Source organism: Sorex fumeus, unplaced genomic scaffold, assembly GCF_029834395.1.
Source record: "Sorex fumeus unplaced genomic scaffold, SorFum_2.1 ptg000030l, whole genome shotgun sequence".
Classification (NCBI taxonomy): Eukaryota; Metazoa; Chordata; class Mammalia; order Eulipotyphla; family Soricidae; genus Sorex; species Sorex fumeus.
This window is the reverse complement of record NW_026606087.1, coordinates 706293-731174: the sequence shown is the minus strand read 5'-3', so window position 1 is coordinate 731174 and position 24882 is coordinate 706293. Positions and strand designations below refer to the sequence as shown.

The 24882-nt window shown below is 48.6% G+C and overlaps 1 protein-coding gene across 3 annotated transcripts in view; it reads right to left on the bottom strand.

Moving 5' to 3' along the window:
- Positions 1-24882, bottom strand: part of PLEKHA7 (pleckstrin homology domain containing A7) — a 251647-nt gene that overhangs the window by 55448 nt on the left and 171317 nt on the right. For all 3 annotated transcript variants that reach the window (XM_056115859.1, XM_056115860.1, XM_056115861.1), the window contains exons 7-9: positions 21106-21178; positions 19316-19416; positions 11113-11288 (exon numbers count right to left, since the gene is read on the bottom strand). In XM_056115859.1, coding sequence (XP_055971834.1) covers positions 11113-11288; positions 19316-19416; positions 21106-21178 — 350 coding nt within the window. The remainder of the gene's footprint in view (positions 1-11112; positions 11289-19315; positions 19417-21105; positions 21179-24882) is intronic.

The following is a 24882-nucleotide window of genomic DNA, read 5'->3' as shown; positions in this document are numbered from 1 at the left end:
TCCAAAACTATGGGTCATCACTTCCAAAGGGCCATGGAAACTTTTATTTTTAATTTTATTTTATTTTGCTTTTTGGGTCACACCCGGCGATGCACAGGGGTTACTCTTGGCTCATGCATTCAGGAATTACCCCGGTGGTGCTCAGGGAATCATATGGGATCCTGGGATTTGAACCTGGGTTGGCAGCATGCAAGGCAAACGCCCTACTTGCTGTGCTCCAGCCCCAGGCCATGTGAACTTTTCAAACATTTGTTTTAAAAACCCATTTCTCTCTGTTTTATTATTAGCTAATGTTTGACTTCTATGCCTCTTGCATACACGTATATGCCTGGGGCTGTGGAAACCTTTCTCAGGTAGGAAAGGGGCATGAGTGGGAAAAACCCTAACAAGCCCAGCTCTAATCTCTACCAAGGCAAGGACTCGGCCCTCCCCAGAGAAGTGATAGCCACCACGGCAGCCCCCTCGGACTGAGCATGCACACAAGCAAACTCCGAGCTGGGAGCTTTCAAAGATACGACCCCTTCTTATCACGGCACAGACCCACAGGCTGGAGAGAGACGTTCACAGTCTTTCGTTACAGGCAATGAAAGGGAAGTTTAGAGAGGCTAGCCCACTTGCCCTGCGCCCATAACCCATAACACAAGCTGGGTTCAAGCCTTATCTGATCTGCCTGCAAAGCTCTGTGCTTGACTGAAAGAAAAAAAGTCTCAATCAATTATTTCTGTCAAGGAGCCTGACCCACTTCAGCAGTTTTTCTGCCGTACTTGACCCAAGAGCTGGAGTGACAGTACAGTGGGTAGGGCGTTTGTCTTGCAAACGGCGGACCTGGGTTCGATTCCTCTGTCCCTCCTGGAGAGCCTGGCAAGCTACCGAGAGTATCCCGCCTGCATGGCAGAGCCTGGCAAGCTCCCCGTGGTGTAGTCAATATGCCAAAAACAGTAACAACAAGTCTCACAATGGAGATGTTACTGGTGCCCACTCGAGCAAATTGATGAACAACAGGAGGACAATGCTACAGTGCTACTTGACCCGAAGAGATCAGGGCTTGAGAGGCCAAATATTTTGTTTATTGAAGAGAGTGCAAATAACCATAATACCTATAATGAGACAGAGAAGGAGAGAGAGGGGGGGGGTGTCTTCCATAAGAGACAGACTAGGGATGGGGGGCATTGGGAGGGGGTGGGAGGAAACCGGGGACACTGACGCTGTAGAATTACACAGGTGGGGGGATGGGTGTTGGAACATTGTATGACTGAAATCCAATCAAGAACAGCTTCGTAATGCTCTATCTCATGGTGATTCAATAAAAACAAACCAAAAAACTTTTTAAATAAATTAATTTAAAAAAATAAAGAGACACATCCTTCCCGCCCCGCCGAGACCACAAGTTGCCCCCCATAAGTGGCTTCCTGGTATGGCCATGGCCCCAGAGACACACAAACCAATCTCGGAACTCTGCGGCTTTTGGCAGAAATCCCTCCAGACTTAATTAGTAAAATATCAGAAATCCAAAAGCATATGGTCTTCATAACCAGCAATAAAAAACAAATTATTTCACAATGCCTTTTTAGCAGTTCTGATTGTTGGGGGGAAATTCCAAATAATAATGGTGTATCTTTTGTCGAAATAATGAATGTAATCAAAGTAGAGAGAGAGTTAAGTAGAAATCAGCTGCCTCACAGGCAGGGGGAGGGGTGGCGTGGGGGGGCATATTGGGGTTCCTGGTGGTGGAAAATAGGCACTGGTGAAGGGATGGGTGTTTGATCTTTGTATGACTGAGACTCCGGGTGCGTTGGGACGGACTTCTGACCTCGTGACAGGCTCCTCTCCTCAGACCCCTTCTCTCCACTGTGCACAAGGGGACGGGCACACCCAGAGGGGCTTGGGGCTTGGGGAGCCAAGTGGGAGGAGACCCAGTTGAACATCTTGTGTGCAAAGTCTATGTGCCAGTCCTGTGCACCAGCTCCCGGGAACCCCCATACTTCCCAGTTCTTCACTTCCGAACACACAAAGCTTATTCTAGCCTTCTGGGTATTTGTGAATTGCTGTCCCATCCCCTAAGAAAACTTCCAAAAGACTGTGGTTTGGGTGTTCAGTTTTGTTAGGGGTTATGGGGGCAGACCTCTGAGCCAGGTTCCCCCCCATAATGTTTGCTGTCTCTCGGGCCTCTCCCACACCCCTCCCCCCCGAAGAAAGGACACACCCCTTGGGGGACTGGAGCGATAGTTCAGTGGGTAGGGCATTTGTCGTGCACACGGCAGACCCGGGTTTGATTCCCAGCATCCCATGTGGTCCCAAGCAGCAGAAGGAGTAATTCCTGAGTGCATGAGCCAGGAGTGACTCCTGTGTATCGCTGGGTATGACCCAAAAAAACAAAAAGAAAGAAAGAACACCTCCCAACCATCCATACCCCAGTAGTGCTGCCGCTCCAAGTCTCACCCTGCCCACTGCCACCTCTCCTGCCTTCAAGCATGGAGCAGACAGAGTTGTGGGGTGGGTCTGTTCGCCCGCCCCTCCCCCCATGAAGACACAGCCCGCTGCCTTCCCCTGGGAACACTGTGGCACAAGCAGCATCTCTGACAGTGGCCATATGCTCTGAACACATATTCGCAGAATATGAAAGAAAAGAGAGGCAGCTAATTTAACTTCCTGAGTGGAGCTCTTGGGTCGCTGGGAGAGAGGCGACCGGGAAGGGCGAGCCATAGGACAGTTCAAAATCCCCGTGCAGGTCAGGATTTCCTTCCTAAGGTCACAAAACCATAATTTCCGTCAGTCCCAAGGCAGGACTGAGTTGCCCCAGAGACCAGAGCGGTTGGGACATGGAGAAGAGAGATGAAGGAGCTGCCTGCAGACGCGCCCCAGGATTGGTGCCGGCAGCTGAGCGATGCAGGAGTCCGGGTCTCGAGTGCTTTAGCCTGGGAGAGACAAGGCACAATTCACCAGGAGCAAAAGGCCCAGCCCTGTGGGCGCACTGGGAGGATGGACCTCAAGGAGGCCAAAGGGAATGAAAAACAAGGGTCCAGAGGGAGAGAAATTTCAAAGAGGAGGTGGCACAGACGACTTTCATGTGCCAGACCCCCAGCTCAATGCCTGACAACAGTGGCCCAGGTGACCCCCAGCACCCATGCACTCTTGCACCTGAGCACTCGGATCTGCATCCTTGGACCAAATATTGCTGGGAGAGGCCCTGAAGCCCCACGCACCACTGGGGAGGCTAAAAACCAACCGATTAGGAGCACAGTGGGTAGGGCGTTTGCCTTGCACGTGGCCAACCCAGGTTCGATTCCCAGCATCCCATATGGTTCCTCAAGCACTGCTAGGAGTAACTTCTGAGTGCATGAGCCAGGAGAAACCCTGGAGCATCGCCGGGTGTAACCCAAAAAGAAAAAAAATAAACCCAACCAATTAAACAAACAAAATGGGGCCATGGGACATAGCTCAGAGAATGCAGAACCATTATTGCCTAGCATGTGTAAGTCTCTGGCTTCAATCCCTGACTCCATAAAAAATAGTGATAATAATAATGAATTTTTTTTAAATTAATGAATTTTAAAAGGGCGGGACAGAGAGTACAGTAGGTCAGGCACTAGAGAAAGCCTTGAGACCTGCTGGTTGTGGCCCGCTGCAAATAAACAGACAAAACTTCCAATTCTGGCAATTGAAAGCCCATGGAAACAGAGCTTAGAAACCAAAGAGAAGGAAGAGAGCAATTTCGGCAGCAGTGCCTGTTCCCCTTCCCAGGGTGGGGTGGGGGCGGGGACTTGGGATTCCAGAATAAAGGCGCATCCAGGGGCACTGATACCAGGGTGGAGAGTGGGAGGCCAAGGAAGGAGGTATTGGGAGGTGCCAAGCTTGCTCAGGTGCAGAACAGGAGCAGAAAGAGGCTGGAGAGGGTGGGGCTGGGTGGGGAAGAGCAGACGGAGGGGACAATGGTGCAGGGAGCTTGGGAGCGACCCTCAGCTCCCAGGGCCAGAGGATGGTCAATACCTTGGCTTGGCAGAGAGTAACTGGCTTACAAGGAGACTCGCCATGGAGAAGTTTATCCAGAGAAGCTTACAGATAAAATTGGAAGGGTATCAAGAAAAAAAAAAGTGGGAGCTAGAGCGATAGCACAGCGGAGAGGACCATTGCCTTGCACGTTGGCCGACTCAGGTTCGATTTCCAGTATCCCATAGGGTCTCTCGAGCACCGCCAGGAGTAATTCCTGAGTGCAGAGCCAGGAGTATCTCCTATGCATCGCCGGGTGTGACGCAAAAAGAAAAAAAACAGTGGCTGTGCCCATGTGAAACCATAGTAGCCAGCGTCTCGGATCAGAGCATGGACTGAGCTGAGGCTTCCCCAAATTGCTCCGACCTTCTGCCTTCCCTGCCTACCCATCAGTGCTCTCATCTCCTGCCAGGGTTCCCATGGATGCAATGTCCCCGCTGAGGCTCCCTCAGAATACAGCCCCCCAGTGAGCACTGCCGTGCTGTGTCTCAGGCCTCCTGCCAAGTAAGCACTTTGCACTTGGACTTATTTACTCCCTGTAACAACACGAAGAGGGTTCTAATAGGACATGTAATCGGCACACGTGGCAGAAGCGGCAGAGCTGGGATTGGAGGACAAAAGGGAGGCAGAGCCAAAAGGTGGTTGGAAATGAGGGAGACGCTAGTCTGGCCTTGTGAGTGAGCTCTGCACTTCCTATTCGCCATCCCCACCAGCCGCTTCACCCTCCTCTGACTCTCACTGTCACTTAGGTCTCGGCTCCGACCTTCCTCACAGCCCCCAGCTTCTGTTTTGGGTTTGATTGTAGGTTTTTTTTTTGTTGTTGTTGTTGTCATTGTTGTTTGCTTTTTGGGTCACTCCCGGCGATGCTCAGGGTTACTCCTGGCTCTGCACTCAGGAATCACTCCTGGCAGTGCTTGGGGGACCATATGGGATGCTGGGGATCGAATCTGGGTCGGCCGCGTGCAAGGCAAATGCCCTACCGGTTGTACTATCACTCCAGTCCCAGTCCCCAGCTTCTGAGTCAGGCTCTGTCTGTGGTTCTCAGAAGGGAAGCCTGGACGCCAGGCCTGTGCCTGGGACTACAGCACTGGCTGAGGAGGTACGGGTCATCCAGGTCCGCCTGATCAGAAGGGTCCTTGGAGGTTCTGGATAAGGTATAGGCTCTTTCCTGACCCTGAATGATCTAAAACTGGGCTGCATACCCTAGATCTTCCAGGTCCTTCCATGTGGAGCTCAAGAATGAGTCCAGCTCACTGCAAAGATGAAGACAGTGGTGGAGGGAAGGTGGCCATGGAAGTGGGATTGGTGTGGGAATATTGATTTAACAAATCATCATCATAAACAACGCTGTAAACCCCATGGGGGTTAAAATAAGTGTGCGTGTGGGGGGGTGGGGGGCTGGAGTGATAGCACAGCGGGTAGGGCATTTGGCTTTCACGCAGCTGACCTGGGTTCGATTCCCAGCATCCCATATGGTCCCCTGGGCACCACCAGGGGTAATTCCTGAGTGTATGAGCCAAGAGTAACCCCTGTGCATCGCTGGGTATGACCCAAAAAGCAAAAATAAAACAAGTGTGGGGGGATTGGGAGTGCGGGTGGGGGGAACGAATCCAACTCAGAGAGGAGAGAGCCCCAAGTCTGGCAGAATGACTTGCCATGAAATCTCCTGGGCCTTGAACCCAGTGTTTTCTGATTTAGATCTACCTTGAAACTTTGAAGTGACACGAAGCAAGAAGTGCCACCTCCCCCGACCCACCCCAGTGAGACTAAATTGTCCTGCACCTTCTATTTCTTGCGCTCAGGAGTTTCAGCAGAACCACATTCATACATGTCCTTGTGAGCAAGGGTGGCGAGAGAGGGAATGGGCAGGGAGACCAGGTGCACGACACTGACGCTTCCTAGTCAGGTCACCAAGTTGGGAGGGGCAAGATTTAGCTCTGCCTGATAAATCATTCTAACTAACCAAATGTCTGAACAGCTCGTTCCGGAAAAAAGTTAAAGAACGCTGATAAGTCTGGAACTGCTTGGCTGACGATTTCACATCTCAGAAAGTGAAGAGGAAATGCTATTCTGTCACTCTTCTGACTCAGAACAAGTTGTTCCGTTTCTCCCCCATCCCCCAAATAAGAAACCTTGGATAAAGATGGTTATGGGGCTTTAAGAGCTTATTTAGAGCATAATCAGAACATATTTCAAGAAGCCTAGAGAAAAGTACAATAGCCTGAAACCCTAAAAGGGAAAGTAACCCCATGAAAGGCAGGAAATGAGCCCTTCGAAGATCAAAATCATCCTTCATTATAAAACCTTAAGGCAGGAAAAAGAAATATCCAAATCCCAGAGAGCCTATTCATCTGAAGGTAGCTATGAGTTATCAATCACAACACCTTTCCCCGCTAAGCCTGGCCTCATTATCTTCAACCCAGGGCTTTAGTTTGCTACAATGAGCCCAGCGAAGCTAGGACCAACACACGAGGCAAGTTCTGAACTCACACTGTGAAAGAACACAGGCAAGAAATAGACAGAGACGCATGAAATCAAGTTTCCATCCACAGCAGGGGGCGGAAGTCAGGGAGGGCATGCATGAATGATGGCAGGAAGGGCCTGGTATGAGGAAATGTCGTGAAAATGCAGGTCTCACCCTCCCCAGCATGACACAGGGAAAGAGGGAAAAGTCTAGAAGGAGTCAAGGCTATTTATTAAAGCCAAGTGGGACAAAATGTGATTTCCCCTCCCACCCCAGGAGTTAAAACGAACAAAGTAAAAGTTTAAAAAAAATTATTTGTGGCATGGCATAAATAAAGCTGAATCCTTCTGTTTCAGGATTTAGTGCCACTTCTTCGAGCAAGAAGGAAAACAAAGACCACCTTTGTAAAGAGGGACAGTAAATTCCCATTGGGAAGGAAGAAGGGGAAAGTCCTGGTCACAAAGAGGCATTAAAGAAGTCTCTGGGGTGACCTCAGAGGGATCCAAGAGGCAGGGAAAGGCCAGAATGTTAGAGAAGGCAAAATGCACGCTGACTTTCAAGAGGGAAGAACAGGTTAGTTCATTCCACAAGACTGGGGAGCCGGTCATCAACCTTTGCCGGAAGCTGAACAGGCAGAATACAGAGCAGGCAGGAGAGGAAGCACGGAGAAATGGTGAGCAACTCAGGGACATGGACAAAGGAACGAAACCAGGAGACGAGTGGGTAAAGAAACTAGGGCACATCTACACAGTGGAATACTATGCAGCTGTTAGGAAAAATGAAGTCAAGAGATTTGTTTATACATGGATAGACGTGGAGAGTGTCATGCTGAGTGAAATGAGTCAGAGGGAGAGGTACAATAGAGATAAGGGGCAGCAGGACTGGCCCAGGGTTAGAAAATTGCCACGAGTGGTGGGGGGAGGGCAATTAGGATAGAGAAGGGACCACTATGACAGTTGGGGTCAAGTCGGGGGGGGGGGGGGCGTGATTCAAGGCTCACCTGACAAGGACTGGATACTGAGAGGAGATAAAGTGAATATGTATGATACCATAACAGTAATAGTCTTGAAAATCTCAGTGCCTGAAAGGAAAAAAGGGGAGAAAGAGAGAGAGAGAGAGAGAGAGAGAGAGAGAGAGAGAGAGAGAGAAAGATAGAGAGAGGAAAGAGAGAGAGGGAGAGAGAAGAGAGCGAGGGAGAGAGAGAAAGAGAAAAAGAGGGCGGGGGAACTGTGTACTACGGAGGCAGGCTGGGTGGGGCATCCTGGGAGGGAGATAGGGGACAGTGACGATGGGAAATGTACACTGGTGAAAGGACGGGTGTTGGACACTGTAGGACTGAAACTTAATCATAAACAACTTTATAACTGTGGATCTCACAGTAATTCAATTTAAAAAGCTGGAAAAAAAATCAGGCTCCAGTTAGTAATGGTTAACAAGTTAAAACACACCACATGAAACACATTCACTGGTGCTGGGTGGGGTGCAGTAACCTTGTGCACCAAAGCCATAAACATTTACACTATTATAACTATGTTATCTAAACTATCGTTAAAAAATTTGAAAAAAAAATCCATCTGCAGTTATAAAGGCAAAAATCCACCCTCTGGTTTGTTGAAGAATACTCTTTCTAAGCACAAAAAAAAAAGAAAAGAAAAGAAAAAAAAAGAATACTCTTTCTGGGCTAGAGAGATAACACAAGGGTTAAGATGGCTGACCTGGGGTCAATCCCTGGTACCCCATATGGCCCCCTGATACCCTGAGCACAGAGCCAAGAGTAAGCCCTGAGCACAGCTGGATATGACCCCAACACTAAAAGTAAAGAGATAAAGCAAAACAAAAAGAATACCCATTTGCTTCGAGGCCTCATTAGAACATTCTGTGATATTCCGAGTGCCTCTGGGCAGAGACACACTGTCTCTCAGAGCCCATGCGGAATTGCTGGGTGTCAAGTGAGGTCATGTCCAAGGGGGGTGGTTCCAGGTGCACCTGGGTACCCAGAACACCTCTTCTCTCCAAGCTCTAACCCCATACTCCTCCTCTACCTGAGCCGACATGTGGAGGCTTCTGGAACCATGATGAGACCCTTGGTTGGTCCACTCAAGGGAAAGGGTACGCCCGCTCCTCTCTGGAAAGAAAGATGGCGGCCGCACGGGAGCCTTGTGGAAAGCAGGTTTGAGCCGGGCTCGGGGGAGCGGCGGGGACCTCATGGGAAGGGGGGCTTTGTGGGCCGTCCCCCACGCCCCACCGAGGTCGCCAGCTGCCCCCCACGAGCGGCTCTCCGGCACGGCCACGACTCCAGGGCACAGAAACCAATCTCTTAACTAGCTAACTTTTAATAGAAATTCTTCCAGGGTCAATAAGTAAAATAGCAGAAATTCAAAACCGCGCGGCCGCAATAGCGGCCGCGCGACATCATTTTATTCTTAAACCAAGTTGTAGAAAGCAAATCATTTCACAACGCTGTTTCAGCATGTCTGATTGGGGGGGGGTCGTAAACTCTAAAGAATAATTGTGCATCTTCTATCGAAATAATCTATCTAGTCAAAGTAGATAGAGTATTAACTAGAACTCATCTGCCTCACAAGAATTGGGAGGGGTGGGAGGTGGGGGTCTCTTGGGGTTCGGGGTTAAAAATGAGTATTGGTAAAGGGAAATGTGTTCAGTATCTACATGACTGAGACCTAAACCCGAAAGCTCTGTAACTTTTCCCACAGTGATTCAATAAATAAATAAATTATTAAAAAAAAAAAAAAAAGGGAAAGGGTAGCTGGTAGACAGCCCTGTGAGACCCAGCAACATGGTGTACAGACTGTGGCATAGTTCCAGTTATCACGATCTTCTGACTCATCCTTCCCTCCTCCCCAAATCTGGGGCCCCTTCCCACCATGATCCAAGAAACTGAGAAACACACACCCAGGTCCAAGGCTGCACATCCTGGGGCAGGTCCCCCGTGTTTCTGTTGGATGAAGGGAATGGACTACTCATTTCTAGGGGGGGAAGAGTACCCCAGCTCTAAGAAATGAGTTAGCCACACAAGTATTCTTCCCCACTGCACCGAAAGGAGCTGTTGTGAACAATTAAAGCAGGGCAATGCTTAAGGCAATGCTTAATGCAAGTGTTTGAGGCTGCAGATTCTGGACTGTTGGATATTAACCCTAAGTGTTTTAGGTTTTATCAGTGAATTTCCCCTCCCCTGCTCAGAAGTTTACAGTGCTCTTATGAGCACTTCTAATCTCCCGGGTTTATCTTTAACCTTTTCTTTGTGTTAGTTACTAGATTCCGCAAGTTAGGCTTCGTTGCTTCTAAGTCAAACCTATACAAATGGACTTTGCATTTGTAGTGAATTACTTGCTTCATATTTGTAGTGAATTACTTGCTTTTCTACTTCCCTTAAAACCTTCTCATACTTTACTATAGGGCAATGTTCTTTGCTTACGCACAGAAAGACTATTAATGCTATACTCCTAATATTTAAGAGTTGATTGACTCTGAAATATATCTACTCCTGGGCATCCATCATAATTACCTGACTTTGGTTGCAGTAGTTCCTAACACCCCAAAAAGGGAGGTTCTCACTGTGGGACTTGGATGGACCCGTGACGGAGGCAAAGCTACCCTGGCATTGAAATAGGACAGTCTAGAAAGCATAAAAGCATGGTTTTGATGCAAGCTGTTATGACTTGAAAGACAGGCCCTTCATGGGGAAGGACAAGCTGGACTAGTCTGAGGACAGTCTGGGATTTACAGTAATAGCCTTGCTTGCCCTTGGAGACCAGAGAACTAATTTCTGGCTTTTTTTTTTTCTTGTTGGGGGGGAAGGAGTGGGGGGTCACATGCAGTGATGCTCAGGGGTTACTCCTGGCTCTGCACTCAGGAATTACTCCTGGCACTGCTCAGGGGACCATATGGGATGCTGGGGATCAAACCCAGGTTGGCCACATGCAAGGCAAACTCCCTACCAACCTGCTGTACTATCACTCCAGTCTGAGAATTAAGTTTTGGAATCGATCTCTCTTACCGTGTTTATTCAAATAACTGCAAAATATTAATTAAAAAATTTAATTGTTTCATATGTACAACTTAAGGGAAAGAAAAAAGCAATGTAGATATCCCTGGGAGGCAGAGTGTCTCCATGAGTTAATCCCCCACAGAGAATTGCCTTTGCCAAAACACTCTCTAAATGATCAATCACACCTACATGCAGTCCCATATTGAACCCCTTCTTTTGTTGTATAAGTATGCTAGCAGCTCTGCATTAAACAGGCCGTTTTTTTGGGGTTTTTTTTTTTTTTTTTTTTTTTTACTTATTTATTTATTGAATCACTGTGGGAAAGGTTACAAAGCTTTCAGGTTTATGTCTCAGTCATGCAAATATCAAACACATTTCCCTTTACCAATACTTATTTTTTACCATGAAGAACCCCAATAAAACCTCACCCCCCACCCCTCCCCGTCCCAAACAGGCCGTTTTTACTATCTATCCATGAGTCCCCAGCCTCTTTGTCCCTCTGCTGGGAAGGCCGGGGAGTCAGCTCTTGGCCATCAAATACATGCTTCGCACCCCCACACTTTGAATTTCCACAGGACACCCCGAGGTTTTATTGCGGGACCCCATTCTAGAATGTACAGCCCTCTGGCTGTGCCCAGCCCAGGGAACTGACCTCTTGAGTGACGCTCGAGACAGCACCTGTGCAGCCTGGTTCATGGCCCGGACCCAGGCGTTCATGTCCTCCAGAGTGTCGGCGCTGAAGTAGTAGGTCCTCATGCCTGACTGCTCAGCTGGGGAGCCCCCCACGCCACTGCTGGAGAGGAGGGCTCGCATCCCCGTGTGCACGGCCTGAAACAGCAGAGAGATTGCAAGCTCAGAGCAGGAAGGCACGCTGTCCCACTCCCAGAATGCCATGGGCCAAGCCACAGGCCACGGTCTCCTGCCCCCAGTCTGCAGGCCTGAGCCTGTGTCTGCGCCTGGCATCCAGTGTCACGGTGGGAGTCCCCTGTCCGTGCACCATCAGGCCCAATGACAGCTGTGGTCTGTCTCCCGTGTAAGAACCCCAGAGCTTCGGAAGCCAACCTTGGAGGCTTCGAAAGCGCATGCTGGGGGAAGAGGCAGTTGGGATGGAGAAGGAACCACTAAAGTAAATAATAACTGGAGGGACTGTCCAGGATGGGAGATGTGTGCTGAAAGTAGACCAAGGACCAAACATGATGGCCTCTTAGTATCTGTATTGCAAACCCTAATGCCCAAAATTAGAGAGAGAGTAAGAAGGAAAGTACCTGCCACAGAGGCAAGGAGTGGGATGGGGTGGGGGTGGTGGGTGGGACACTGGGAACAATGGTGGTAGAAAACGTGCACTGGCGGAGGGATGGGTGCTCGAGCATTGTATGACTGAAACGTAATCAGGCAAGTTTGTAACTGTATCTCACGGTGATCCAATAAAATCATTTATCCTGGGAATATATCCCAGAGAGGCAAAAAAGTATGGTCGAAGTAACATCTGCACTTGTTTGTTCATTGCAGCACTGTTTACAATAGCTAGAATCTGGAAAAAACCTGAGTGCACGAGAACACATGACTGGTTAAAGAAACTTTGGTACATCTACACAATGGAGTACTATGTAGCTGTTAGAAAAGATGAAGTCATGAAATTTACATACAAGTGGTACTACATGGAAAGTATCATGCTAAGCGAAATGAGTCAGAAAGAGAGGGACAGACATAGAAAGATTGCATTCATCTGGGGAACAAAGTAACAAAATGGGAGACTAACACCCAAGAATAGCTGAGATAAGTACCAGGAGGTTTACTCCATGGCTTGGAGGCAGCCACACATGCTAGGGGAAAAGGCAGCTCAGATAGAGAAGGGAGCACCAAATAAAAGGTGTTGGGAAGATCCGCCGAGGATGGGAGATGAATGCTGAAAGTAGACTATAGACCGAACATGATTGCCACTCAATGCCTCTTTTGCAAACCACAGTACCCAAAAGGAGAGAGAGAACAGAAGGGAATGCCCTGCCACAGAGGCAGGGTGGGATGGGGAGGATGGGGGTAGGAGGGATACTGGGATTAGTGGTGGTGGAGAATGGGCACTGGTGGAGGGATGGGTACTCGATCATTGTATAACTGAAACCCAAGCACAAAAATGTGTAAGTCTACAACTGTACCTCATGGTGTTTCACTAATAAAAAATAATTATTCAGAGGGGCTGGAGCGATAGTACAGCGGGTCGAGTAGGGTGTTTGCCTTGCATGTGGCTGACCTGAGTTCAATTCCCAGCATCCCATATGATTCCCCGAGCACCGCCAGGAGTAATTCCTAAATGCAAAGCCAGGAGTAACCCCTGTGCATTGCCGGGTGTGACCCAAAAAAGAAAAAAAAAAAGAAAAAGTAAAAAAAAATTATTTAGGGGTAACTGATTAATAATGCAAAAATTAAATATGTAATACATAACATTGCAAATATTCAACGTGTTAAATATGTAACATAAAAGTACAGAAAACTATTGATAAAAAAAGAACCCCAGAGCTGTACCTGTGTCCGGCCTCATACCCACAGCCAGCGCCCATCTGGGTGCTTCTCAGCTACGTCCTGTCCACTTGGGCTCCGTTGTGTTGGACCAGAGACCCAGCGGGGGCGAGAGCAGGTGGCAGGGGCGGGGAATGAAGCTCCAACTCTAGGCTCCTCCCTGCCTGGGCGTGAGGAGCAATGTGCAGTTTTCAGAGACGCTGCTTGTCAGTCTCTCCAGAGAGGGACCTCCGAGTCGAACACCTACAGAAACACTGCCCACCGGCTCCATGCCAGGAAGCCGTCCAGGCTTCCACACATCTCCCAAGAAGCCAGTGAGGCAGTACTCAGGAATGGCCCTGCAAAGCCTTGGGGGTAGGGTGTAAAACAGCACCATATCCCGCCCCCCCCCCGCCCCCCGGCACTGTGAACAAGCTTTTTTTAATTATTTTTTATTTTTTATTAGTGAATCACTGTGGGGTACAGTTACAGACTTACAAACTTTCGTGCTTGTGTTTCAGCCATACAATGGTCGAGTACTCATCCCTCCACCAGTGCCCATTTTCCACCACCAATGGTCCCAGCATCCCTCACACCACCCCCGCCCTGCCCCGCCTCTGTGGCAGGGCATTCCCTTTTGCTCTCTCTCTCCTTTTGGATGTTGTGGTTTGCAGTAGAGGTATTAAGTGGCCATCATGTTCAGTCTATAGTCTACTTTCAGCCCACATCTCCCATCCCGAGCGGGCCCTCCTAGCACTTTCTTTTAAGTCTGCAAAGAAAAGCCTCTGCCAGCCCACACAGGAAGATGAAGCAGGAAGAGGAAGATTCTCAGAGCGCCTCCTGGACAGTTCCCAGGGACTTCAAGGAATTCCATCTCCTCTGTCTCCCAACAGAATTTGTCTTGAACACGAGGCACATGGACCTCAGAGAAGCCAGGGGCCTCATCGGCACTATCTGATATCCGGGTTTGTTTATCTGCTGCCTCCTCCTCCAAGACGGGTCTAGTTTGTGCATCACCATGTCCCCAGGACTAGAGCCCAGGGCAAAGTATGCGCCTAATAAGTTCATTTTCTTAGTAAACGAGAAGCTGGATCCAGGGTTCCCCTCCAATCTGACTCTAAGTCCAAACTTCTCTGTATAATGATCCTAATTCCAAAATAACAAGGATTACACAGATTATGAGTCGGACGACCTGGATCTAGAACATAAAGCAGGCCTCAGGCAAGGAGCAGTCGGAAAAGAGGAGAGAACTAGTTAGAAATTGGAAAATGCAATGCCCTAGAATCCCTGCTGCTCGTGGAAGAAGCCTGTCCCAGGAACTGTCAGCATGTCCTTCTCTCCAGGTTCCGAGCATCCAGGTCCCAATGCATATGAAACAAGGCTTGTTTCTGACAGTCTGATGGCATCCAGCCAAGGTACAGGCAAACCCAAGGTACAGGCAAACTTGGCCCACAGCTAAGGATGACAGTGGCCAAAGCAAACCTGGTATCCTTCCTGATGTGTCCACATGTTTTAGTAAGGTGAGAGTGATAGCAATAAAATAGCATGGGGTGGGGGTGTGCAAGAGTACAGAAGGTGGGGTGGGGTCGGGGTGGGGGGGAGCTTGCCTTGCATGTGGCCAACCTGGGTTCGAAAACCTGCATTCCATATGTATCCCGAGCAGAGCCAGGAGTTACCCTTGAGCACTGCCGGATATGCATGCCCTCAACAACAACAAAAAGAATGTGGACAGAAGAGATAGTTCAACAGGCTGAATGCAGGTCCTGCATGCTGGGCCCCGGTTAGATCCCTCACACTGCCGGGTCTCTCGAGCACTGCTGGGAGCAACCCTGCACACAGAGCTGGGGGCAACTCTCCAAAACCCTGGATCTGGCCCAAAGCCAAACAAAAAAGAATAGTTATGAGAAGGGACTCTCTTACTATGAATCAAAAATTCTTGAGAATTTTTTCCTGGGTATACATACTACTAGAACCTATTATTGCCCAGTAGACTTTAAAAGTAGACTACAGGTGGGTCTGTAAACTGGAGCAGCTGCTATGGAAAAACAGTAGGAAGACCCTTTAAAAAGTAAAAAGTAGGGCCGGAGAGGTAGCTCAATAGGTGAGTGAACTCCAGCTATGCATGGTCCCCTGAGTACCACTGGGAATGACCCCAAGCACTGAGCTGGAAGTAGCCCCTGAGCACAGTCAAGAGGGACCCAAAACTCAAATGAATGAAAAAGCGAGAGTCAGGGAGATAGCTCAAAGGGCTGGGAGTGAGCCCAGAACACCAAGCCAGCTGTAGTCTCCAGACACTACTGGGTATGACTCCAATGTCCCCCCACCACGGTCACGGTCCACTATCCTCCCGTTGTTCATCGATTTGCTCAAGCGGGCCCAGTAACGTCTCCATCATGAGACTTGTTGTTACTGTGTTTGGCATATCGAATATGTCATGGGTAGCTTGCCAGGCTCTGCCGTGCGGGCGAGATACTCTCGGTAGCTTGCCGGGCTCTCCAAGTGGGGCGGAGGAATCGAACTCGAGTCAGCCATGTTGGTTGCGTGCAAGGCAAATGCCCTACAACTGTGCTATCGCTCCAGCCCCCCCACCAAAAAAAAAAAAAACCTACATGGCAACAAAGAAAAAAGCATACAATCCAGCATGTCAGTCTTCTAGGCATTCACCAGAAGTCTGTGAAAACATGAACCAAAGGATACTCCGTTCTACACTCAGCAGCACGGTTCATAAGAGCCAAAACACGGAGTCGACCCAAAGGTCCTTCGACAGATGACCAGATAAAGAATCTCTGGTATTATCTGCAAAGGAACACTACTCTGCCATTAAAAAAAAAAAGACAAGACAGCTGGATCTGCAGGTGATGATGCTGAGTGAAATAAGGAAATGAAAGCCAGTCATCACATAGTTTCACTCAGATATGGACTATAAAATGCTAATCGAAATGAAAGGGCAAGAACTATCAACTAATTCACAGACTTGGAGAAAGTGATGGTAGCTTCCACAGAGAAAGGGAATGCTGAAATATGAGGGGTATTTTGGGGTGATGGCTCTCTGGAGCCCTGGCAGTGGAAGTGGTGACAATTATACATATAGAGTGGTGTGAACCCCCCCCATCCTCCCACTAAAATTTCAGTAATTCCCAAAGTGAGTAATACCACCTCAAACCCTGGGAGTTATTAGAAAGATGGGCGTGAGGGAGGGGTTAGTAACCTCAGGTGCAATTTGAGAGGGGAACTTTCTGTTCCACTTAAGGAAGGTAGATTTCTATTAAAGGGCTGAATGATAGTTTCTTTTTCTGAAAAGGGTCACCGACCAAATAGGTAAGTTTAGGAATCTCTGCCGTTAACTACGGATCCATGAAATAAAGCTTTTATTTCTTGGTAAGTGAATTACAAAATCTTATCAAACACACGCCAACCCGAGAAGGCTACAGACTCAGGTCAGGGAAAGACCGGCTCAAAGGGAGGCAATGAACACGTTTACCCCATTCAAGCTCCCTCGACCCCATGCCATGTGGGCATGTTTCCTGCTACAGACCTTGGATCCGAGAGACCAAACTTGCTCAGTGGAGGACCAGGAGGCCCCGGGCTGCTGTGCCTCCATCGGCTGCCCCTCATACGGAGGGCGTGAGAAATACCCAAGAGAAATCAGCAGTGTGGGAAGGTCTGCAAGATTGGGCAGGGCACCGTGTCTCCGAGAGGTCACTGGAGCCCAGTAGGGTTTGCTCTGCAGGCCTCCTGGATGCGCAGTGTCCCTCTGGTGTCCAACCTCTTGTCCAAGCCCCCAGGACACTCCTGGCCAAGACCCCGGGCTGCCAGCATCCAGGCCTAGGTGCCAGTAACGTGACCTGCAGGCGTGCCATCTATACAGTGGCCATGCTGCCCCGGGCAAGTGTCCGGGCCTCTTAGCTTTGCAGAGAATCTGAGCTCTGCACCAGAGAGCATGGGGACACCACAGACTGCACCATCCCGAGGGTATCCAAGATCAGGTCCCTGAATGGTACCAAGTCTTCCTCTGGCTCTCAGGAAGCTGCTGCAACCCCGAGAGAAGGGAGGCTCTCTCCTCAGAGTCAGCTGAACCCCCCCTGAATTATTGCGACGGTCGTTTTTCTCTGCTCTCATCCCAAAGATTCCTCACCCCTACCCACACACATCTTTCTCTTCTCCCTCCCAGACAAAACACTTCTCTCTTGGTGCAAATCTTGCAAATTTTTTTTCTTTAAAAGAAAATGTAACACAAATAAAAGATGTTTTCCTAGAACCTATTTCCACACTTCCTAAAGAAGTGTTAAGTTGAACTATATATAGTAAAAGAAGTTAGCCTGGGAATATTCCAAATGCTACCCCCACCCCTCTCCTCTAGCCAAATCTCACGCATGATCATTATCCCAACTTGTTTGCCCAGCAGAACACTCCATCTGAGAAGGAAAAGTTTCTGAGCAAAAGCTCTGAGAGCACCTCACAGCCAGCAATAAACGGGAGGGGCTCCTGAGTGGGAGAGTCTCCCCCAAATGATAACAACACTCTTTTCAAGCACTTCCACCTCCTGAGATGTGTATGCAGGAGGTGTGAAAGAAAACCAAAGGAAGAGAAAGGAATTGGGTATTCCCCCTCCCCACCCCCACCCCCACCCCCTGCCCAAATAATACAACTCAAAGAGGAGAGCATTCAGGGTTGAGTTTTGTGTCCACTATCTTCCCATTTTGTGACTTTGGACACGTTTCTCACTATCGCTCTCTCTTTTCTTTGGGTTGGGGCACACACCTGGCACTACTTGGGGTACTCAGGTGGTGCTGGGGATCAAAACCTGGGTCTCTTGCATGCAGGAAATAAGAAATAGCAATGAAGGGATCTGTGGGGGCACCAAAGAAGGAGAGCACCTCAGGACTCCCCAAGTTTGGGCCCGACCACCTCCTCCCTCCCAGGAGCCACCACACCTTCCTGGCCAGTGCTGGAGGGCATGACAGGACCGGCATCTGCCACCCCGTGGGCCTGCTCACTTGAGGGTTCCTAACAACGGGAACAGAGACTTTACCAACAAAGGGAGTTCCCTAAGAATCATCAATGTTCTAGAAAGTCAAGCCAAACTGGGCTCCACTTACATTCCAGTAAGATACAGGAGACAGACCTGAAAATAAATCCCTTCGATATGCTCATTCTGTAAGTTTCTCCAGCATAATCGCTAGAAATCTGTTAGATCATGAGGGCTTACCACTCGCCTGAGGAGCAGCAGGATTTTAGTGGCACTGGCTGGTCACAGAGAGCAGCAGAAGGGCCAGGTGACAAATGGAACGAGGAAGCTCACCATGCTCACGAACTGAGTGGGGATGGAGGGTGAAAAGCTCCGATACAAGTGAAAGTGTGTGCGTGTGTGTGCGTGTGTGTGTGTGTGTGTGTGTGTGAGAGAGAGAGAGAAAGAGAGAGAGAGAGAGAGAGGAGGGGAGAGTGCGTGGGGAGAGGGATGCTGGGAACACTGAGAATGGGCATTGGTGGAGGGGTGGGTACTTGAACATTGTTTGACTGAAACACAATCATGAAAGTCTGTAAGTCTGTAAATGTATCTCACAACGATTCATTAAAATAAAAATAATAAAGAAGAGAGAGAGTGAGAGAGAGAGAAAAGAAAAGTGTCTGCCGTAGAGGCAGACAGGGGGGTGGTGGTGGTGGTGAAGGAGGGATACTAGGGACATTGGTGGTGGGAAATATACACTGGTGAGGGGATGGGTGTCAGAACATTGTATGACTGAAACCCAATCATGAACAACAAAGAAAAAAATAAGAAAAAGAAAGAACAAACAAAGGGAAAAACCCTAAGTGAAAGCATGTGTTTGGCATGTTTGGCAATGAAGGGACAGGACTTTCCTCCTTTTTCATAGTGGGGGAGGGGGGCATACTGGCTGCTACTCAGAGGCTGGTCTGCACCTGTGGGCAACTCCCGGCCTCATACAGTGATGGGGAACCGACCTGTGGCTTCCCCATGTAAACACGTGTTTTAGGTCTTTTAACTATCGCCCCAGCCCATATGCCTCTTGAGTCTGGCTGGCTTTCGCTTAATTTCTTCCCCCGCCCCAGAAAATTAGTGCCTTTGGTTTTACTTGTTTGTTTTTGATTTGGGGGACACACACCCAGCAGTGCTCAGGTCTTATCCCTGGCTCTGTGCTCAGGGCTCGCTCCTGGCAGGCTTGGCAGACCATATGCAGTGGCAGGAATTGAGCCCAGGTGAACTGTGCGGAAGGCAAGCACCTTCCTCGCTGTACTACTGCTCCAGCCCCCAGCAGCAACCCCTTCCATGAAGCCACACTGAGGACCCCACAGTCTCTGTGGATGGGTTTGCTGCACGAAGAGGAAGCAGAGGCGGGTGGTACCTTAAAGGAATACTTGCGGCTGATGCGATCTTCGGGGGTCACCGGAGAGACCACGTAGCTGGGCAGAGGGATGCTTCCAAGGACGGCTTCTTCTCGGCTATCTTTGAATGGAAAAGCGCATCAGAAAGCCGTCCTCAGCCTTCCCCACCCACCGCCACGTCCCTCCCAGCAATCTGGGATGCCTGCAAACACCAGGAAACCGTCAGGGACTCCCGGGAACTTGGTATGACCGTGACTATGACACAGCTTGGGCCCGAGGCTGGCATGCAAATAAACTCAGTGCCCCCTGCTGATGCCTGAGGTGGGGTTAGAGGCCAGCTTGGGGTGGCAGAGTCTGGGAACCCTAGGAGGGTTCTAGAAGGTGATGTTTTGAGGGTTTCACAGGATGGTGAGGGGCTTTCTAGGCGGAGAAAATGGCAAAGTCAAAGCCTGTGAGAAAAGGCCTTTTCTCCTCTTCCTTGCCCACACTGCTACGTTGGCCAGAGGTCACCTTCTAATGTGGACATGGTTCCACTGCTCTCTGGCCCAGCATGGGGCACACACCCACCAGAGGATGCAGCTACACAGCCCCTGCCTGGTGTCCCAGCCCTGCCACAGCCTTGTCCTCATTTTCCTGGACCGTCCCTGCGGCCCGGCAGTAGGTCCCCACGCAGACTCACTCTGCCCACGCTGGCCTGCCAGGCCACTTCCTCCTGCTTCTAGAACTTTACTTGTAACGTGCATCTTCTCAGACTAACTCATCCCAAAAAAAGCCTGACTCAAACCCGTCTCTCCTCAGAAGCCTCCCCTGATTCTTCTCTGCAGAGTTAACGTCTTGCTCGCCTCAACTGCCTAAGCCTGTCTCTCAAGGCGCCCAGGCGAGTCGATGCTCGTCTTCAACACTCTCCCCTTCTCTATATTTTGGGCCTTTCTTCTTTTGTAGGGTTTAGAAAGGATTGTTTATTGAAACATAGAAGAGAAACCTCTTCTCTACTAAGAGAGGAACTTGGGAGGAGGAACTATACCAAGGGAGAACGTAGGATAGGAATAAGTTCTCTTCTTTCTTTCTTTTTCTGGTTTACCCCCTGAGTTTTTTAAGAAATTTTCTTTGTTGTTGTTGTTGCTTTTTGGGTCACACTCAGTGATGCTGAGGGGTTACTCCTGGCTCTGCACTCAGGAATTACTCCTGACAATGCTTGGGATAGAACCCGGGTCGGCTGCATGCAAAGCAAATGCCCTACCCACTATGCTATCACTCCAGTCCTTCTTTCAATGAGGGTCACGCCCGGCTCCGAGGTGGCGGTGCCCGGAAGTCAGGGCCTCACCTGCCAGACACACGTGCTCTATCATTTGGACTCCCCCCAGCCCTGAACCTTTTCTCTTACAGTGACCTCATCACTAGTCTATGCGCTGAAGTGCCCTAAGTGTCCACATGGCCAACTCACCAGTTATCTATTATCACAAGGGATAATCCAGATAACAGTTTACGAAATACAATGGTTTACCCGTCCTTGCCCTGTCTCCAGACTGCGTCAAAGGAGGGCCCCGTGTCGCAACAGAAGCTGAGGCAGCTCCAGATTCTGAGATCCTAACCAGCAGGCAAACTGGATTCTATTTTAACTCAACACATGGAATTTCTAGTGCCGGAACTGTGAACACTGAGGTCACCGACAGTCCGCATAGGGGAGTAAACTTAACCTGGTTAGTAGGTACTGGTCAGCTTAGGCTAGGCGTCTAGTCACTAGGTTTAAGGAGCCCCTCACCTTCCTCCTCAGCACACAGAGCCCTGGGTGGCTTGAGTGTCAGCTCACCTTTGTAATAAAACAAGCAGTAATCAGTCAGCACAAACCACCGCCTTTTCCATAGCCTCATACCAGAACTGTCCTGCAAAACAAAGAAAACGGATCAGGGTCGTCTCCGAACCCACTGCAGCCCCTTCCCCACTGACAGACAGCCTGACTCTGGACCCAAGATCTCGCAGACTCACCCTTACAGTAACAACGGATGAATTTCCCTTTAGTTGCACAGTTATTCTTTGCAAAATATAGACTTTTTAAAAATATGTAGTTATTTGAGGTAGAACCGGCATGTCCTTCATGCCCTACTGAGGCCACAAGTTGCCCCCCACAAGCGGTTTTCTGGCACGGCCATGGTACCAGAGGCACACGGACCTAATCCAGAGCCCAGCAGCTTGCGGCAGAAATGTGAAAGGACTATGTGCTAAACTATGTGCCATGCCCCCCCGGGAGGGAAAGGGTGTCTGTCTCCTCCGCCTTTCTCCGCCCCCCCCCCTCCCCGGCAACACAGTGGGTGGCTGCCGCCTCAGACTGTACTGGAGAGCTGGTGGTAATGGGGCAACTGCAGCCTCATGGGATGGGGGGTGGAACCAGCATGTCCTTCACGCCCTACTGAGGCCACAAGTTTCCCCCCATGAGCGGTTCTCTGGCACGGCCATGGCACCAGAGGCACACAAAACAATCCCGTAATTATCCGGCTCTTGGCAGAAATCCCTCCGGACTTAATTAGTAAAATATCAGAAATCCAAAATTATGGGTTTTCATAACCAGCAATAGAAAACAAATTATTTAAAAAAAAAGACTCAAACTCACTGATTCTTCCTTCACTTAAATATATTATATTGGAATTGGATGGAGAGATGAACAAAATTCCTCAAGTATTTATTATGGTTTTATAATACTTTCACTTATATTTTGATCTACATATATTTATAGTATATATGTAGTATAGTATGTACATATACTCTGGTTTTTATATAATTATTTCTAAAAGGGGATTTTACATTATATAAGGAAAACTAACAACCTAGTTGTATTCAATATGGGAATTTATCGGTCTGACTTGTTTAAAGTTTCAGTGACCATTTAGATCTTGTCCTAGAGATTCAAATAGACTTGTCGTATATTGAAAAAAATATATATATATATATTTATTTTGTGGTTATCACCGGTGATACTCAGAAGTTACTCCTCGCTCTGCATTCAAGTCACACCCCCTTCAGTGCTCAGAGGACCCTATGAGAGGTCGGGAACAGAACCCGTGTTGGCGGTGTGCAAGGCAAATGCCCTACCCACTGTATTCCAGCCCCACAAAAGTTAAAGATTTAAATTTTGCTCTGACCTCATTAAATTTAGATTTAATGATGGTGGAGCCTGAAGAATTGGGGAAAGTCTGCTTCCTTGAAAAACACTCACATAGTACAGGCATCTTTATTTTAGATTTATGTAATGCAAAAATCCAGAGAGGCTTTTAACAAAAGAAATAAAACAGCTTTCAATGAAAAGGATGTTATCTATTTAGGTACTATACTATGAAATATCTTCATTTATACTAATCAGAAAATTGCCTTACATGGGACGGAACAAAAAATTCTAAGTTAATTAATCAAGAAGGCCATGTTCTCAATTAAGCTCAGCATTCTATCACCAGAGGAGAATTTTATTTCTTTCTATCCATTTTGTACAGACTCCTTCCTTCCTTCCTTCCTTCCTTCCTTCCTTCCTTCCTTCCTCCCTCACTCCCTCACTCCCTCCTTCATTCTTTCCTTTCCTTCCCCTCCCTCCCTCCCTCCCTCCCTTCCTTCCTTCCTTTCTTCCTTGTTTTGGGGTCATATTTGTCCAACAGTGCTCAGGGCTTACTCCTGGCAGTGTTCAGGAGACAATGAGTGGTGCTAGGGATAAAGCCTAGTTTGGCCACATGTAAGGCAAGTGCCCCACCACCTGCTGTACCTTCTCCCTGGCCCCTAGGCTTAGACTTCCTTGCTATCAACTGTGCCATAATAAAATTCGATCTTTGAGGCCAGAGAGATAGGCCAGGGTTAACACATTTGCCTTACATGTACTCGACTCCAGTTTGATGCTCGGCACCAGATATAGTTCCCCGAGTCCTGCCAGAATGGTCCCTGAGCATGGCTGGATGGCCCAAAATAAAAAAAAAAATTGTGTACAATGTGAATCATTATATTAAAAACATCTTTAAAAAATCGTAAATTCTGAATGGGGACAAGAGAGGGAGTATACGCATGAAGGGACCTGTCTTGCATATGGCTAGTTCTGGTTAAAATCCCGGCATCCCCAGGTGTAATCCCTGAGTGCAGAGCCAGGAATGGCCTCTGAGCACCACTGAATGTGGCCCAGAAGGAAAAAAACAACTGCAAAACAATTTTAAAAACATGGCCAGAGCAATACTGTAAGATCAGTTTTCTCCCAAAACTAGGAAAAACTCCAGAACTGTTTTAAGCTATTGAATTATCTTTCTTTTGCAAAAGTTTTGACAGACTTGAATTTTAAAAGAAATAATCAACTTCTTACAGTTTCTAAACTGAAACACAAAATGACATGCATTTATCCTTGACCTACTAAAATGTGAAATACATTTAATTCAATGCTGAGTGAGTTCATGCATGTCTTGGTTTTCCTCTTTGACAAACTGACCAGGTGATTTCTAGTCTTGGCACAAGATACTTGCTCTGTCTGGAAATCTCCATCCCTGTTTCCACACCTGGTCTCAACATCTCTCCTGGGAGTCATTGTGGACACATTCCAACCCTCCACCCGGAGCACAGCTGTGCTCTAGGCTGTGTGTCCATTACACCCTAAAGTTTCTGCACTGGACTGATGGGAGGGAGGGAGGGAGGGAGGGAGGGAGGGAGGGAGGAGAGTTAGGGAGCATTATTATTTATATTCCCTTCTCTCTGTCTGTCTGTCTGTCTCCCTCCCTCTGTCTCTCTCCCTCCCTCCCTTATTCTCTTTCTCTCTCTCTCTCTCTCTCTCCCCCCCCCCCTCTCCTTCCCTCCTCATTTCAAAGGAATATCCGTTATTGAATGGAGATGTGGATGCATAGAAAAATACAGTGGATTAAATTACGAAGGTAAGAAAATGGGGTTAGGAAGTGGCTCGGTGGTAAAGCACGTGCCTAGCCTCTGTGAAGTCCGGAGTTTGACTCCAGGCACATACAACAGAAAAGAAAGCAAGAGGAAGAACAGAGCTGTTGCGGATGAGGGTGTCATTAGAAAGTGCAGTCCGTGCCAGAGGACTTTCTGACAGAAGGGGCTGAAGAGCTGTGAGAGCTGCCACAGGAGCAGAACCAAGGGACAGAGGGTTCAAGGGGAACGACAGCAATGTCTTCTGTGTGCTGTGCATGCAACCCTCTCCTCCGTCTTTCTATGAAGTCTATAGTAAAATGCACACCACTGCATTTAGGTCTGTATTTTACATGTGGTTGGCATAGGAGGAACTGGGTTGGGTATGATATGACATGTGAGAGATATGCCTACTGAATCCTGGCAGACTCGGAGTTTCTTTTTCTATTTTTTTGCTGGGAGGAGGGGTTTGGGTCACACCCAGAAATGTTCATGGGTTACTCCTCACTCTGCACTCAGAAATGACTGCTGGCAGTGCTCAGGGGACCATACAGGATGCCAGGGATTGAACCTGGGTCTGTCATGTGTAAGGCTAGCACCTTACCTGCTATACTATCACCCAAGACTCTAAGTTTCTTAGAGATAGAAATTACAAGTTTTTCATCTCTTTAGAATTGCTGTGAACAATTACTCAGAGCATGGCTGACTC